The following is a 15,194-nucleotide window of genomic DNA, read 5'->3' as shown; positions in this document are numbered from 1 at the left end:
ATAAACCAAGAGATTTGTTTTTTCCGTTCCCTTAATCTATTTGTCCCGAAAATCAAAAGGCTCGTTGTGCGGGGGGTGTTTTGGGGAGAGCGGAAGGCCGTGCTGCAGGAGGGACGCGGTGGCACCTGCACGAGGAGGCCATTTCAGCGCTTTCCCAAAAATCCCATGAAGTGGGGAAAGAGCCCCATTTCGCTCCCCCCAAGACATTTTGAGCTCCATCCTCATCCTTCGCCACCCTTGGCAGCAGGGAACGACCGGCTGCATGAACTCAACCCGGTCTCTGTGTATTTATTTATTCTGGGCAATTCTGCTCCTCGCCGTGCAGGGGCTTTCCAGACGGTTCCTGTTTATTTTTGGGAAAGGAAAGACCACGTCAAGGAATTGGTATGAGCCAGAGCTGCTTTCCAACCAGCCCCAAATGGTGATTTTTTTGCTGCTTTCCCCCACCCAAACCTTCAGCTCCTGGAGGATAACGTCTCGCTAGCACATCCACCTCCATCTAGCACCCTGATCATTTTTATTATTTCTTTTTTGCAATTAATGTGTAGCAGGAGGGCAGGTTTGGATTAAATCCCAACCTCTCGGTTGCTGGCAAAGGTGTTGGGAGCTCAGAAGATGTTACAGCCAAGGAGCCGTGCTCCAGCCCAGCTTTCTCCCAAAACTGAGCAAACGAGCCCAGCTTTCCTCTTGCAGGGTGGGAGCGCCGGGTGCTCCGTGTCCTGAGGTGCAGGCGAAAAATCCTGTTAAATCCCAGCGAGAGAAACCTGCCGTGCCAAAAGGGATGTTTGCACAAGATACTGCGCGCCCCAGGAGGAGGGTGGCCAAACTGCTTTCAGGTCAGGTGGGAAAAAAAGTCCTTTTTCCCCCTAAATTCACTGTGTGGCTCGTTAGAAACAAACAGAGGTGCTCCTGCACCGGAATGCTGGTGCCCAGCTCATCACAGGCTCAAAAACAACCCTTTTCCCCGCTAAATTCCCTGCCTGGCTCGTTAGAAATGAGGCCGTGGACCCAACTCGACAGGCGACCCGAGGGCAGCTGCTCCCTCCTGCCCGATGCCGAGCAGGGATGGAGGGAGAGCAAGTGTCTGCTGGAGAAACTCCTCTCCTTGATTTAAGGTCCTTGAATGACGGCAATTCCTCACGCCTCGTGCTGCGCTCTGCCGGCACTTAATTACCCTCGCTGGTAAAAGCTGGCCTCTTATTTCCACCTTGACTTTGCTGACTTCAGCTTCCCTGCTGTTGAATCCCACTTTGCCTTTGGCTGCTAATTAAAAAGCCCTTCAGCGTTTGCCGGCTGCTCCTTGCATAGGTAATTACGGACCGTGCCCCAGCCACCTCTTCACCTTCACAGCAGCCCGCTGGACCGGCGGCATTCCTCCAAAAATACGTGCCACCCCTTTCCCAGCAAAGCTCCGCCGACGCCGTATCGCCGTAGCGGGGGCCGTGGTGTCACCTGTAGAAAAACACCCAGGCTCTGCGTTTACCAAACAGGCTCCTAATGAGCTTGTTTCAGGCGTGAGATTTTTTTTTTTTTCCCCCTGGCCGCGTGTTCGCGCTCCCCTGGCTCGCGCAGCCCCCTCGCCGCGACGCTGCGGAAGGGGCTCGTGGCAGGGGGGGAAAAAGCGGCGGCTCCTTCTCCAGGGGAGGAGGAACGAGACGAGGTGAATCTTGCAGACTTCTCCCGGAGGAGCTCAGCTCCAGTCAAATAGTCCTTTAGCTGGGGCAAACCCAGGGGATCCCCCCTTCCCCGCCTTCCCACCCACCCCTCAATCTCTAAAATCCCAGCGAGATCTGGGGTTTTCTTTGGCGTTTGGCTCCTTTTTTTTTTTTTTTTTTTAAGTTTAAAACTGCCGTGGGCCGTCTGCCCTTTCTCCTCACTCCCAGCAGCGCAGCCAAGGCTGCTCAGACTTTCCAAACACGAGCGGGACGCGGCCCAGCCTAAATTTGTCCCGGAAAAACTATGAGCAGCTGAAAGAATAAGCAGGAGGTTGAGGGGGGGGGAAAAAAAGGAAGAAAGAGGAAAAAAAAAATCAAACAAACAAACTTGCTTTTGCAATAAGCCCCTGTGTGTGTCAGGGCTCGTGGGATTTTTTGCTTGAAAATATATTTCAAGCCCACCCGTCCTCCTCCACAAGGTGGATGGCAATTAAGCGAAGTGAAAGCTCGGTCACACGTGCACCGAAAGAACCGTTCTCAGCCCAGCGCCTCTGCTGGCATCGTTGTGCTGCCGGGGGCCGATTTGCCACGAGCCCCAGAGCCTGGGGATGCCACGGTGTCAGCCCTTCGTCTCTGCTGAGGACAGACCCCGTCGTGACACCTTTCCCTATGGCTCCATCAGGATTTGCCCCGGGGAGGGGGGTTATTTCCCTGGGAAAAAAGGGGCAATTGGGGATTTTGCTTTTCTCTGCCTGCCCCAACATTCCTCCTGCATCCTCCCCCAGGGATCTGCAGGCAACCAGCGAGTTTTCAAGCCGGTCAGCGTGGAGGGGACCGGAGGCCATCGCTGTCCAGCCACCTCCTACCAGCCACTCTCCGAGCTGCCTGTCCTGCCCGTGCTGCTCCACCGCCTTGCAGGGGTTTACAGGGAGCTGATCCAACTGGCCAGCAGGTTTTCTTCTTTTTTTTTTTTTTTCCTTTTCTTTTTTTCCCCTTTGCTGATGAAATCAGCACTTAATAAAATCACATCAGGCCCAGATGTTTTCTCCTCGGGTTAAGATCCAAGGAGGTGAAGTCAATTAGAGTTCAGATTTATACCGGGCATAAACACAGCCCCTGGCACCCGGCGCTGCTCTCCCTGGGGCAGAGAGCCAGAGCCTGCCCAGGCGCAATCCCTCGATGGCAAGCAGGCTGGAAAACACACCCCACGGCTCGCAAACGCCCCGGCTCTTCGCACATCAAAGTCGGGGGCCCCCCCACGAGTGCACAACTGGCCCCCGCCTTAATCAAGGGTCGCTACTGGGGCCTCCCAAACCCACCTCTGCCGAGGGGAGCCCACAGGCCAGCAGCGCTGGTTTAACCTCCTGGGGACCCCCCCGGATGCCTGTCGCACAGCTCCTCCTAATTAGGGGGTGTCTAACGAAGACCTTGAGTCACCCGCGCTGGACTGAGAGCAGCCGTGGTGTGCGAGTGGCTGTTTGTCGTGGCCCAGGGGCTGATGCGTGGCTACGGGTCCTTCTTTTGGGCCTTAACGGGATGAATTGGGAATTGTAATAATCAGGAAAAATGCTGGTTTGTTGCCTTTTTTTTTTTTTTTTTTGCAGTGGGATGAGACGAGGAGCAAAACCACGTAATTTGGGCTCAGTGAAAAGCCTGGAGATGTCCTTTACACAGAATAAGCAGCGTTTTGTGGGTGAGGCAGTGCCTTAAGTGATTTTGTGCAGTCTTCCTGCTCTGATATCCGGAAATACCGAGCGCTGGGATGGGGCAGCCTGCAAACAAGAGGCTGCACGTGGAGAAAAGCAAGAAGGGCACGATCACTGCCCCCAAGTTCACGCAGACCTGGCTGAGCCCCACCAGGAAAGGGCACGGAGTGGCGAACATAGATTTTGCACGTTTTTATTAATAAAACGGCCGACGGCAAAGAATCGGCCCAGAAAACCAGTCGGCCGGGGGGCCCTTGGATTGCTCCTCGCCGCTGCCTCCCTCCGAAGCAAACCCACGGTGGCCAAACGTGCCCGCGGGGCCGTGGCTGAGGCCGTGCCTCGGCTCTGCCGAGATGAACGCGCTCCCGGCGTGCCCCAGCCTCTCTCTGCCCTCCAGACCTCTCTCAGCTCAGGGCGGCTCGCGGGGGGCAGGTCAAAACTCCTTAAACCTGCGGGGAGAGAAGCGAGCGGCTGAGCGCGGCGGGCGCCGTTCGGCAGGCGTTGGGATAAACGACGGGTGCCGCGGGGACACCGGAGAGACGGGAGGAGAAAAACGGCTCTGCCAGGAAACTCCAGCCCATCTGCACCGCGAGCCTGGAGGAGAAGCAGGCGCAAGGAGAAGAACCAGCCACCATTTTGTCCCTGCAACGCCCCTCAGAAAAACCTCCCAGCATTTGTGCCTTCTCCCTGCCAGCTGCTCTGGAGACCACGCGCTCCCCAAAGCCCGCTGATGTGTCGCAGAATTTCCACAAACTGAGCCAGCTGCTTCCCCCACCACAAAACAGCCAGATTTTGGTGCAATGGGGACCGTGCCGACGCAGCCAGGACAGTCCTTGCCCCAACCAGCCCCGACACAGGAGAGCAGAGCCTGACAGCCCTCCACCGGTGGCCGGAGAAGGAGATTTGGGCCGCACTTACCGCAGCGCGAGGCCCAGACTATTGCTCTTTCACCTGCAAACACAAGACATAAAGGACCAAACGTTCGTGGCGGGGTCCAGGCTCTGGCACCCTCACCACGGGGACTGGCTGTGGCCCCTTCCCCCTCAGCGCTCGCGGCAGGGCTTCAGTGGCAACTGGAGACAGGCTAGTGCTGATTTGGAGTTTATTTATACCCTCGCTGCAGTGATTTGGCCACGGATTTGATTAGCGAGCCCGGATTCTGTGTAATCAAGCTCATTAGCACGGGTGGGCAAGTCAGCCTATAAATTGGGCCGTTTCAAGTGCATTAATCAATACCAATCAATCGGGCATCTGGGCTGACATCTCGTCAGTCAGCCAGAGACAAGGACACGCTGCCCACCTGCCCATCTGCGCTCTCTTCCCTGGCCATCGCAATTTGATCCTTTTGATTCCCAAATCTTGATCTCGGCCCTTAAATTATCAGCAGAGTGGCTGTTTCTAGGCTGAGCCTGCCAAGCAAAACTCAAAATCAGGGTGAATCAGGCTTGGCGTTTGCATTTAATCCTCAGGGCTCAAGCGGAGATACTCACACCGAGCTACTTCCCGTCCAGCACTGACTCTGTTAGCTGCACGCTAGAGCTACAAAGACACAAGGACGGCGTGTTTAGCACCGAGAGAGTTCCACAAGGCACGAGCAGATGGCTAAAACCCCCCGGGTGCTGCCCTGGCTCGAGGTGGAAATGTCTCTTTGTGCCCACAGGAGCGAGACGGGCGTCAGGCAGACGGCCTGGCGAAGCCCGACGCGATGCCCGCGCGGAGCTGCAGCAGCGACAGCAAGGGATAACAAACGTCTTTCCGGAGTGGCACCGAGGCCACGTTTTGGCACGGCGGGACCGGAGGCCGCCCCGGGGCGGTACGTACGTACCCTCTCTTCCTCGCCATGTAGCCGCACCACCCGCGGACCTCTTTGACCACCACACGAGCGAGGAGCTGTGAGAGGAAAGAAAGGCGGAGGTTTGCTGCAGGGCAGAGGGTCTGCAGCCACCAGCCTCGGTGTGAGCGTTTCCGTCACTGGGAAATAAATTTAAAGGCTCTTCCTAGGGAAGATGGCACTAAAACCGTGTGTGGATTTGGTCACTGGGAAAAGCCAAGTGAATGGACGCAGATGTCTCCCGAGGACCGTCCCTGCCCTCTGCCAGCGAGCAGGCTGCGAAAAGGGACCTCTTGAATACCCAAGGTAGCAAAACTAGTCCCGCTGAGCTGGGACCTACCAGGCAAGCCAAGACGTCAGCTGCTATCAACATGTAGAAGACGTTATTCCAGCCCGTGGGGGAGATGAGCCCTGCGAGCAGTGGCCCCAGCGCGGCACCTGCGAGGGTACATGAACCACATTAGAAGATGGGGACCAGGACCCCCGCTCGGCCTCCCCCAGCCCTACGTACCTATGGATCCTGTGCCATCAATAATGGCTGTGACAGTAGAAAGGGCTTTGGCATTTCCTTTGAGAGACTCGTGGGTTCCCTGTAGGGACGGAGGAATCACAGAATCATCTCGGTTGGAAAAGCCCTTGAAGCTCCTCCAGTCCAACCATGAACCTCCCCCTGACCGTTCCCAACTCCACCAGATCCCTCAGCGCTGGCTCAACCCGACTCTTCAACCCCTCCAGGGATGGGGACTCCCCCCCTGCCCTGGGCAGCCCATTCCAACGCCCAACAACCCCTTCTGCAAAGAAATCCTTCCTAAGAGCCAGTCTGACCCTGCCCTGGCGCAGCTTGAGGCCATTCCCTCTTGGCCTGGCGCTGGTTCCTTGGCTCAAGAGACTCATCCCCCCTCTCTGCACCCTCCTTTCAGGGAGTTGTAGAGGGCCATGAGGTCACCCCTCAGCCTCCTCTTCTCCAGACTATAAAAAAACCCCAGTTCCCTCAAAACATAAGGAGGAAAAGCGGCTTCAGGATCTGCAGCCAGTCCCAGTGTGAGGCCGTTCACACCCCGGGCAGCAATTTCCATGTATCAGACCCAGCCATGAATGGGAAGACTGAACTCAGCTGCTGCCTGCAGTCAAACCACGGCAAAACCAGAACTGCCAACAGCGGGCAGCAATCCCGGGTGATTTCCCAGAAAATTTTTCCACTCTGTGCTTAGAGGGAGATGCAGCAGGGCTGAAGCAGCGTCATGCGGCCAAGGGGGAAGAACAATAGGAAAAAAAGCCGTGTTTAAGGGAGGGCGTGTTTAAGCACGAGGTGTGACAGCCCTGCCCTTCTCCGCTGGGCTTCAGAGGCGTTGGAAAACAAAGCTAAAATGCAAAAATCCCAGCAAATACCCCTCCAGGAAGGAGGGAGCAGCCTTTGGGCGTGCAAGGGCATCTGAGTTGTGCTTCTTACCAAATCCGCCGAAACCGCCGTCGTGATGAGAGCGTAGGGCCCGTTAACCAGAGCGCCGCAGACAATCAGCATCGCTGCCAGGAATGAGACGGCCGCGGAGGTACCCGGGAAGAGATTAAATCTTTTCAGTGCAGGGAGCAGCAGGACGTCGGGTCCGTCGTCCCCGGCCCGTGCGCAGACATCGCTCTCCTGCGCATCCACCACCTGCTCCTTTTCCCCGCGGGAGATCCCACCCAGCAGGCAGCGAACGCTCATCCAGCACCACCCTCCCCCAAATCTTAGACTGGGAGCCCAGCTCAAGAGGAGAAATAAAGGCAGGTGAATCCGCAGCATCTCCCATCGCCCCATCGGTGAGGGGAGCCGGCTGTGCCGAGTAGCTCCTTACCTATTGATGTGCCGATGCCGTTCTGGCCGACGTGGTTATACAGGAACAGCTGGAAAAGAGACACAAGATGAACCAGTTACGGCTATTCCAGCTGTTTTCCTAAGCGTTTTCCCTGCAGCAGCACCCTGGGGACAGGACGGAGAAGGTGGGGACCTGAATTATCGCCGGCGCCAAGCTTCGCAGACCCCCCCCCCCTCGACGTGGCGTCTGAAGAGGGGAGCGCCAGCCGGGGTGGGGAGCCGAGCGCGCCCTTGGCTCCGCGTCCCGCCGTCTGCCTGCCAGATGAAATACCTGGCAGCTGGCAAACGGAGGTGCTGCTGCGATTTACGGCCCGGCGAGGCTCGCGCGCCTCCCCGCCGCCTGAAGCCAGACGGTAATTTGCCCCACCGGCGCTATCGGGGGGACGCGGACGTGACGCAGCCTCTCCGCTTTTCAGCGCGCGCCAGCTTCTTCGGAGGGGAGAAGCTCACGACTCCGAGCCAGCCAGGCTTGGGTTACAGCTAATTAGCTGCGGGTTTTTTGCGGCATCAAAGTCAAACAAGCTCTGTGCAGGTGCTTGGGAAGGACCGTCCCGGCCAAGCACCAGAGGAGCATGAGGTCGTTGGCACCGGGGCTTTTGGGGTGCGGAGCAAAGAGGTGGAAGCTGGGCCAGCTCGGTGAGACCCCCAAAGCTTTAGGACAGAGCAGAGTCATAGTGAGATGGAGGAAAAAAAGAGAAAAAAACCTAAAGGGGTTTTTTTTAGCTGTCAAAGATTCCACAGCCCCCTCCCAGCCTCCAGATGTGGACGTTCACCCCGGCACCATCTGGGCACGTGGTTCAATCCCAGCTCTCAGCTCAGCCCAGCGCGTGACCAGCTCATCCCATCCTCGGGAAGAGGAAGACGGCCGTGACTCAAAAGAGCCAGAGGAGAGGAAACCCTTGTGACTTTTTTATTTTCCCCGCATGGCAACTCACCATGGGAGCGGCGACGACCAGCATCACGCAGCATGTGGTGGCCCTGCCACCGGTGTAGTCGGAGATGAGGCCGGCAAAGATCCCCCCTGCCAGAAGGAGTCGCAGGCATCGGTCACGCCGCCCCAGCAGCAAAATTTCACCCTGGCTTAACCCAAAATCCAACAGGATGCCACACCGTGATGCTTTTTCATCCCTCATCTTTTCAGCCAGATGCCCCCAAGGTTAAATCAGAGCGAAGAGTTTTGGTTTATCCCTGCCGCTTTCTCCCTGCAGATGGTTTCCCTACACCTGCATGCAGCTCTGGTCCCCCCCCATCCTTCCAAAATGTTTTATTTCTCTAAGAAAAAAGAGAGCCTGAGCAAACGAGACTCGAGGAGAGGTGTTGCGATGGTTGCCTGGATGGCAAAATAAAAGCAAGGGGCATTTCCTGCCTTCCGAGCACTACGGATACCGAATAAACCTCACTAAGGTGCTTGAGGGAAAGGGACGGTGTTACCGGCAAAGCGTTCCCGTGGAGGGGACTTTCCATCAAGGGCAGGATTGTCCCCAAATCATCCCTGATCCACCCCCTCTGCCGGGCTATGTGACGAACCTAAAATGCCCCCGACGTCAAAGAGGGTCGACAGGTCCCCAGCTTCCTTGGCACCGAAATGAGCTGTGGGGAGAGGAGAGGGGTGAGGAGATGCTCCCCCTGGCCAGGCTCGCTCCCACCTCGCTGTCCTCCAAAACTCACCGACGTTCACGATGTAGAGGGGCAGCCAGTACAGGAAGGTGTAGCTCACCAGCTTGGCAAAGAGCAGACAAAGGGAGAACTCCACCACGCCCTGGGGAGAGAGGAGAAGTCATCAGAGGAACCCAACCTCCTCCAGATGGTGGTTTTTCCCCCCAGTTTTCTGCCCTGTGGGGACCCCATTGATGGGGTGAGCTGCCCTGGCTTTGTTTTTTCCCGGCTCCCCATCACGACACAAGGGGTGTCCTGTGACTCACAGGTATCCGGAGGGCCCCGAGGAAGCTGATGGCTTCGGGCTCCTCAGCTGGCTCCTTGGGGCTGTCGGAGCGATCCGTGCTGCTCTGCCCCGAGATGCTCAGTGGCCCCTCATTGGAGGTGACCGCTTCAGGATCCTTCTCGTTGGTGGTCACTCCTCTAGCGTCCTCCTCATCGGAGGCCATCTAAAAGCAAACCAAAAGCAGGAGATGTGGCTCTCGTTGCTGGAAGGGGCTGAAATGTCAGATTTGCTGCCGGGATGTGACCCGGAGGACGCTCACATTGGAACAGCAACGAGCATCCTCCGAGATAACTGAACATCGCTCTAATGTCTGATGTTACGACCTGATACCCCAGTTGTTTTGCTGTAAACGGAGCAACCACCCGGCCCAGGACAAGCCCTGGGAATCGATTCAACTCACGTGATGCAGAGGCGGGCTGCAGCCGACGTCCTCGGGATCTGCAGGGAGAAGGGAAATCCTGTGAGAGCTGGGACCAGCCCCCCTCCGCCTGCTCTCCCTCCAGCATCTCCAGGGGAGAAACGTGGGGCTGGGAGACCCACAGAATCATCCCGGTTGGAAAAGCCCTTGAAGCTCCTCCAGTCCAACCATGAACCTCCCCCTGACCTTTCCCAACTCCACCAGATCCCTCAGCGCTGGCTCAACCCGACTCTTCAACACCTCCAGGGATGGGGACTCCCCCCCTGCCCTGGGCAGCCCATTCCAACGCCCAACAACCCCTTCTGCAAAGAAATCCTTCCTAAGAGCCAGTCTGACCCTGCCCTGGCGCAGCTTGAGGCCATTCCCTCTTGGCCTGGCGCTGGTTCCTTGGCTCAAGAGACTCATCCCCCCTCTCTGCACCCTCCTTTCAGGGAGTTGCAGAGGGCCAGGAGGTCTCCCCTCAGCCTCCTCTTCTCCACACTAAACCCCCCCAGTTCCCTCAGCCGCTCCCCATCAGACCTGTGCTCCAGACCCTGCACCAGCTCCGTTGCCCTTCTCTGGACACGCCCCAGGGTTGGGCTGCATCTCTGTGTGCCCACTTCCCGGCAGCAAAAAACCCCGGTAAAATCCCAAAGTGCTTCCCAAATGTTTCTTAGAAAGACAGGCTGAGGGGAGTGACCGGCACAGGCTGCCTGGATGGCCCCATGGTGGTCAGCTCCACATCCCACAAGCTGGAAATAAGTGTTTGGAGTTGCCAGAAATGCTTGGAGATGGGCAATGAGAAAAATTGTGGCTTGTGGCCCAACTGATCTGGCATTACGCTGTGCTCCGGATCACGCCACTCACACTCCACGAGGAAGAAGAAGCAGATGATGCCCATGACAGCGATGATGATGCCGGGCACGACGAAGGACAGGCCCCAGGCGGAGGAAACCCAGGCGCCGGCGATGAGCGACCCTAAGATGTTGCCGACGGAGGTGTGCGAGTTCCAGATGCCCATGATCAAACCTCTCCTGGCGGGGACAGATCCGGGCTCGGTATCGCCGCGGTGGCTGCCAGGGCCAATGGGGAGCAGGACTAAGGCGGGACGCGGCGGTGAAAAACTCACTTTCCCTTCCCGAACCAGTTCCCGACGCAGGCCACGACGGAGGGCCAGCCGGTCGTCTGCACCAGCCCGTTGCAAACCTGGCAAGAGATGGGCAACATCACCCAGCACCCTCGGGCACCCGGCCAGCTCCGACTTGATCCACAGCCCCTGCGCCGTTTCGGGCAGTGGCTTCAAAAATAGCCACCCCCAGCCCAAAGCTGTCCAGAAAACACTCAGTTTGGGTTGGTTTTTTTTTTTCCCAGCTGGGGCAATCCCAGAGCTGTTCCCCTTGGCTAAACCGGGAGCGAGTGGTGTTGCCAAACTGGCCGCCTCTGCTTAGCGAGACGGGCGCGCCCAGTGGTTTCGGCGCCCACGCCACACACAGCCGGGTTTTGTGAGGAGTGGAAATGCCCAACGTTGTCCCGCTCGGAATCTGGGCCATCGTCCCATCCCCAAAAGCCACCAAAAACCAGGATGAGGCTGTAGTGATAAAAATCCAGAGCCTGGGCACCCTCCCCAGCGCCAACGCACCTGCATCACAATGAAGTACCAGAGGACGTGGATGTCCCAGAAGTAGCCGAGGCCGAAGAGCGCGGTGAAGAGCCCGCTCAGCACCATTCCCCCCGACAGGTAGTAGCGCAGGGGGAGGCGCTCCCCAAAAATGCCGCTGCGGAGAGGGGGAACAGCGAGGAGAGGAGCTGTCGCGGGTGATGCCACCGACGGGTGTTCTCGCACCGAGCTGGTGCCCAAATCCCGAGCAGCGCCCAGCACCCAGCTGCTTTCCCGTTAGCACGACCCCAGCCCGATGGAAACCAGTTTCCTGCCGGACTGGTGCAAACTGGCGTGGAGGGAAAGAAAGGGGTGCAAAGGCTCTGGGTACCTGATAAACATCCCGATGGCGTAGGCCACCAGGAAGGCGTTATCCAGCGCCCCAAAAAGCTCCTTGTAGTTGTCCCCATCTGGAAAAGCAATATTAGACCCGCGTCAGCCTGGCCCCCATCTTGTTTTTCCTCCCTGTGGCCGCTTGTCCTCATCCCCCATCCCCAAAACCTTCCTCTGCGGGTTCTTGGAGCGTGGCAGTGGGACCCGGTCCCATCCCAGCCCCAATTTCACCACGGCTGCTGCCCTTTGGCCTGGGGGCACGGGGCAGATGCGTGCCGCTTAATTACCTCCGGGTGCCTAACGAGCAGCCGGCCCCCTGCCAAGATCTCAAGCCACGAGCTGGCTTAGGACAGGGGGGGGAGCCTGTCTTGGCTGCCACGAGTTCTGGGGGTGATGGGGGGTCTCAGCCTTACCGAAGGGTGCCCAGCTGCACCACGTGCTGCTGTTGGAGTCGTTGCGGGGGTTTGGGCCCAAGGCCGAGCAATTGGGGTGCAGCTGGCTCTGCGGGGGAGAGAGAAGGGGTGACATCAGGATGCCCTGTCCCCCCCCACGTCCCCTCTCCCCGCTGCCAGGGCGAGGCTGGAGCTAACCTTGACGATGCTGATGGGTTTTCGGGAGAGGTGGTAGCTGGTGTAGCAGAGGAAGGTCAGCACCAGCGTCAGGCCCCGATACCTGCGGGGTGACAGGAGCAGAGAGGTCAGGGCTGGGGGGGACAAGGCTGGGGACAGGGCTGGGTGGCCTGTCCCCATCGCAGCTGGCACCACCCAGCCCGGCGGGGGTGTCTGACACCTCCAGCCTCGGCGTTAGCCATGCCTTTCCTTCCCCCTCCCCAAAATCCATGCTTTTTTTGAGAAAAATATCAGGTGAGGGGGATGAGAGCCACCACTGGGCCAGGTTGAATCCGCTCGCAATTTCTGGACACGCACACGCAGCTCTGCTGCTATTTAACCCGTCGGGGTCTTAGAAATGCGTGAAAAAGGGGAGAAACGGGGTCATTTTTGCTTCTTTCCCTCACCCCTCATCACCCCAACCGGGGCTTCTTCCGCCAGATGGGTGAGCTGAACCGGCTCAGCCGAGCCCGGCGGGGGGCAACCAGCCCACCCAAAATGGCCAAGGAGGCGACTTAAAAAGACCAGCTGAGTTTTGGGGGGAAGGGAGCACCGATCAGTGTTTCCCCCTCCTCGAAACCACGGGCTGAGCAAGCGCCTTCCGCACGTCATGGGTGGAAACGGGGCACGAGATCGCGGCTGATTCAGCGTCGTTATAGACGAACTGGAAAAAAAAAAGGGGGGGGGGGGGATGCCCCGAGCAACACCCGCTCCAGTTTCTCCACCACCTACCGACTTTATCCCTTTTGCTTGAATTAAATGCAGGAAAATGGGGGAAAATAGGGAAAAAAATGGGGTTTGGGCTTAGGGGTGGGGATGCTGCTCCTGGCAAAGCTGATGGATAAAGCCTGGAGAATCCTAAATAGGATCCAGCACCCGCCGGAGTGGGACGAGCATCTCCAAGGGGCCCTATCCTGCACTTAGGGAGGATGGGGCTGAGGGGTTTGTGGCAGCGTGGAGGGTGTGAGCAGTCGGGTGGCTGCAGCACGGAGAAGTGTCACGGGGTTACTCCAAGTTTAGAAAGAAGGAGGAGGAAAAAAAAAAAGCGCTTTTTTTTTTTTTTTTTTCTCTGTTTTAGCCCGTCCAGCTCCTCTTTGCAGTTTCACTTCTTCACAAAAAACTGCAGCACTGACAGACACCCTGCAAATCCAGGGCAGCTCTTTGTTCCAGGGCACCGGCTCTGAGACTGCACCGCAGCTAAAATATTCCTGGTTCCCACGCCAAAAAAATACCTAAACCCCCCCCAGATCAGCGCTGATGGCTGCGGGGCTGATTTGAGGGAAGCAGAGAGGCTGCTTCGAGGAACGGGAAGTGTGGTACCTGGCTCGGCTGGCTGCTTGGTTTTGGTTGGGGTTTTTTTTACCCCACACGTTCTGGCAGGGAAAACTGCAGCTGATGCAAAAGCAGGGGGGTTGTTTGGCCACAGGCTTCCAAAAAATAAATGTATTAAATAAAATTAAACTGGCAGAGGGCTCGTCACCTCGCCAAAAGGGCGGGCAAGCAGCGGGATCTCTGTGTTGGCCACATCCCAGCAGATCTGGAGGGCGAGGGCCTGGCGCGTGCGGAGGGACGGCTCGAGGCTCGCCAGGCGCTGCTGCCCGTCTTGGGGTCCCCCCCGCATCCCTCCTGCCAGCCCCCCCCCCGTGCCTGAGCGGGGCTCGGGGCCCTGCGCCCCCGGGATGGGCCCAAGCCCCTGGGCTCGCGGCCGGTGCTGCTCTGGGTGGACCCAGTGCCCGAAGGGTGATGCTGGACCCTGGGCAAGCGACTCCCGGGCTGGTCCTTGGGCAAATAACCCCCAGCCCGGTGCTGGTCCCTGGGCAAGTGACCCCTGGTCCAGGGCCAGTCCATCCTGGTGCCAGCCCCTGGGCAAGTGACCCCCATCCCCATGCCAGCTCCTAGCCCGCTGCCAGACCCTGGGCAAGTGACCCCTAGGCCGGTGCCAGCTCCTAGCCCGGTGCTGGTCCCTGGGCAAGTGACCCCCATCCCGGTGCCAATCCCTGGGCAAGTGACCCCCTGGTCCAGGGCCAGTCCCCCTCCTGGTGTCAGCCCCTGGGCAAGTGACCCCCATCCCGATGCCAGCTCCTAGCCCGGTGCTGGTCCCTGGGCAAGTGGCCCCTAGCCCGGTGCCAGACCCCAGGCAAGGGACCCCCAGCCCGGTGCTGGTCCCCGGGCAAGTGACCCCCATCCCGATGCCGGTCCCCAGCCCAGTGCCGGTCCCTGGGCAAGTGACCCCCAGCCCGGCGCTAGTCCCTGGGCAAGTGGCCCCTGGTCCAGGGCCAGTCCCCATCCCGGTGCCAGTCCTCGGGCAAGTGGCCCCCATCCTGATGCCGGCCCCCAGCCCAGTGCTGGTCCCCAGCCCGGTGCTGGTCCCCGGGCAAGTGACCCCCAGCCCGGTTCCTGTCCCCAGCCCGTTGCCGGTCGCTCCCCGTCCCCGGTGCCCCCCCAGCCCCGGCGCAGCGTCCCGGTCCCCGCTCACCGGCTGTCCCGGGGGAGGGCTCGGAGCAGGCGGACGCCGGGGGCGAGCTCTGCCCTCATGGCGGGCGGCGGCCGAGCTGCGGGTTCCCCCCCCGCGGCTCCTTTTCACCGCCCCGCGGGGCCGCCGCTCCCCGCCCCCGGGCCCGCCCCGGCCCCGGCCCCGGCCCCGGCTCCTGCCCCGCGGAGCCCCTCGCCCGTCCTCCCCTGCGGCCCCGAGGTGCGAAACCGGAGCTTCCCCTCGGTCCCCAGCTCCGCTTAAAACTAAACCCGACTTAAAACCCGGCTCGACGGAGGGAAAAGCAAAGTTGGGCAGCGGGGAGGGGGGAGAAGCCCCAAGATGGGGAGGGAGGGGGCGCTCCCTGCCCCCACTCCCCTCCCCGGGGCTCCAGGATTTTCCCTGGATGCTGTTTTTCCAGCTGAAAATGCTACTTTTTGACTTTTCTACTCACTTTTCCATCACCCCCCGAAAGCGCTTTGGTGCCCTGATTTTGGCTAAGCCACCCCAGCCCTGCTTTTGGGTTTATTTAGAGGGATTTGGGGAGTCCCACTCTCCTCTCTCCTGGGTTTCACGCCAGGAGAAAACACCATGCCCCCCCCAAAAGGATCCCATTTAGGCTGCCAGGACAGAGCCAGATCCTGAGGTGGAGGAGCAGCAATGGCTTTATTTAACCACGATTCCTTCGAACCAACCCCCCAAACCAGCCCATGGAGGGGGGGCTGCTCCAGCCCCTGGGG

The 15,194-nt window shown here is 59.0% G+C and overlaps 1 protein-coding gene and 1 long non-coding RNA gene across 4 annotated transcripts; one reads left to right on the top strand and one right to left on the bottom strand.

The window, feature by feature from the left end:
- Positions 1-754: 754 nt before the first annotated feature.
- On the top strand, positions 755-3,436 carry LOC141933782 (uncharacterized). Its single transcript, XR_012626220.1, has 3 exons — positions 755-836; positions 2,441-2,607; positions 3,260-3,436. It is a non-coding gene; the product is annotated as an uncharacterized LOC141933782 (long non-coding RNA).
- A 102-nt stretch (positions 3,437-3,538) lies between these two features.
- On the bottom strand, positions 3,539-14,541 carry SLC37A2 (solute carrier family 37 member 2). 3 transcript variants are annotated; one of them, XM_074848816.1, is made up of 20 exons: positions 14,461-14,541; positions 11,967-12,048; positions 11,790-11,877; positions 11,375-11,453; positions 11,026-11,161; positions 10,516-10,592; positions 10,254-10,420; positions 9,390-9,427; positions 8,970-9,152; positions 8,716-8,806; positions 8,575-8,637; positions 7,983-8,068; positions 7,028-7,076; positions 6,643-6,716; positions 5,704-5,782; positions 5,533-5,630; positions 5,187-5,251; positions 4,852-4,900; positions 4,280-4,312; positions 3,539-3,810 (listed from the first exon to the last, which is right to left on the bottom strand). In XM_074848816.1, the coding sequence occupies exons 1-18, from the start codon at positions 14,517-14,519 to the stop codon at positions 4,858-4,860; spliced, it is 1,557 nt and encodes a 518-aa protein (XP_074704917.1). In that variant the 5' UTR covers positions 14,520-14,541; the 3' UTR covers positions 3,539-3,810; positions 4,280-4,312; positions 4,852-4,857. The 3 variants fall into 3 exon arrangements, with proteins under 3 accessions (XP_074704917.1, XP_074704918.1, XP_074704919.1); XM_074848817.1 differs by lacking the exon at positions 4,280-4,312; XM_074848818.1 differs by lacking the exons at positions 4,280-4,312; positions 4,852-4,900.
- Between the last annotated feature and the right edge of the window lie 653 nt (positions 14,542-15,194).

This window comes from Strix aluco, chromosome 23, assembly GCF_031877795.1.
Source record: "Strix aluco isolate bStrAlu1 chromosome 23, bStrAlu1.hap1, whole genome shotgun sequence".
Classification (NCBI taxonomy): domain Eukaryota; kingdom Metazoa; phylum Chordata; class Aves; order Strigiformes; family Strigidae; genus Strix; species Strix aluco.
Note: the sequence above shows the minus strand (reverse complement) of the source record. Positions and strands in the feature narration are given on the sequence as shown.

Bases quoted from the DNA above. Each gene is read 5' to 3' on its own strand.
- SLC37A2 (XM_074848816.1), bottom strand. From the start codon at position 14,519: ATGAGGGCAGAGCTCGCCCCCGGCGTCCGCCTGCTCCGAGCCCTCCCC. The intron at 9,153-9,389 runs GTGAGTTGAATC...GTTTGCTTTTAG, and splicing joins GCAGCCCGCCTCTGCATCAC to ATGGCCTCCGATGAGGAGGA. The intron at 8,638-8,715 runs GTGAGTTTTGGA...CTCTCCCCACAG, and splicing joins CCTCTACATCGTGAACGTCG to CTCATTTCGGTGCCAAGGAA.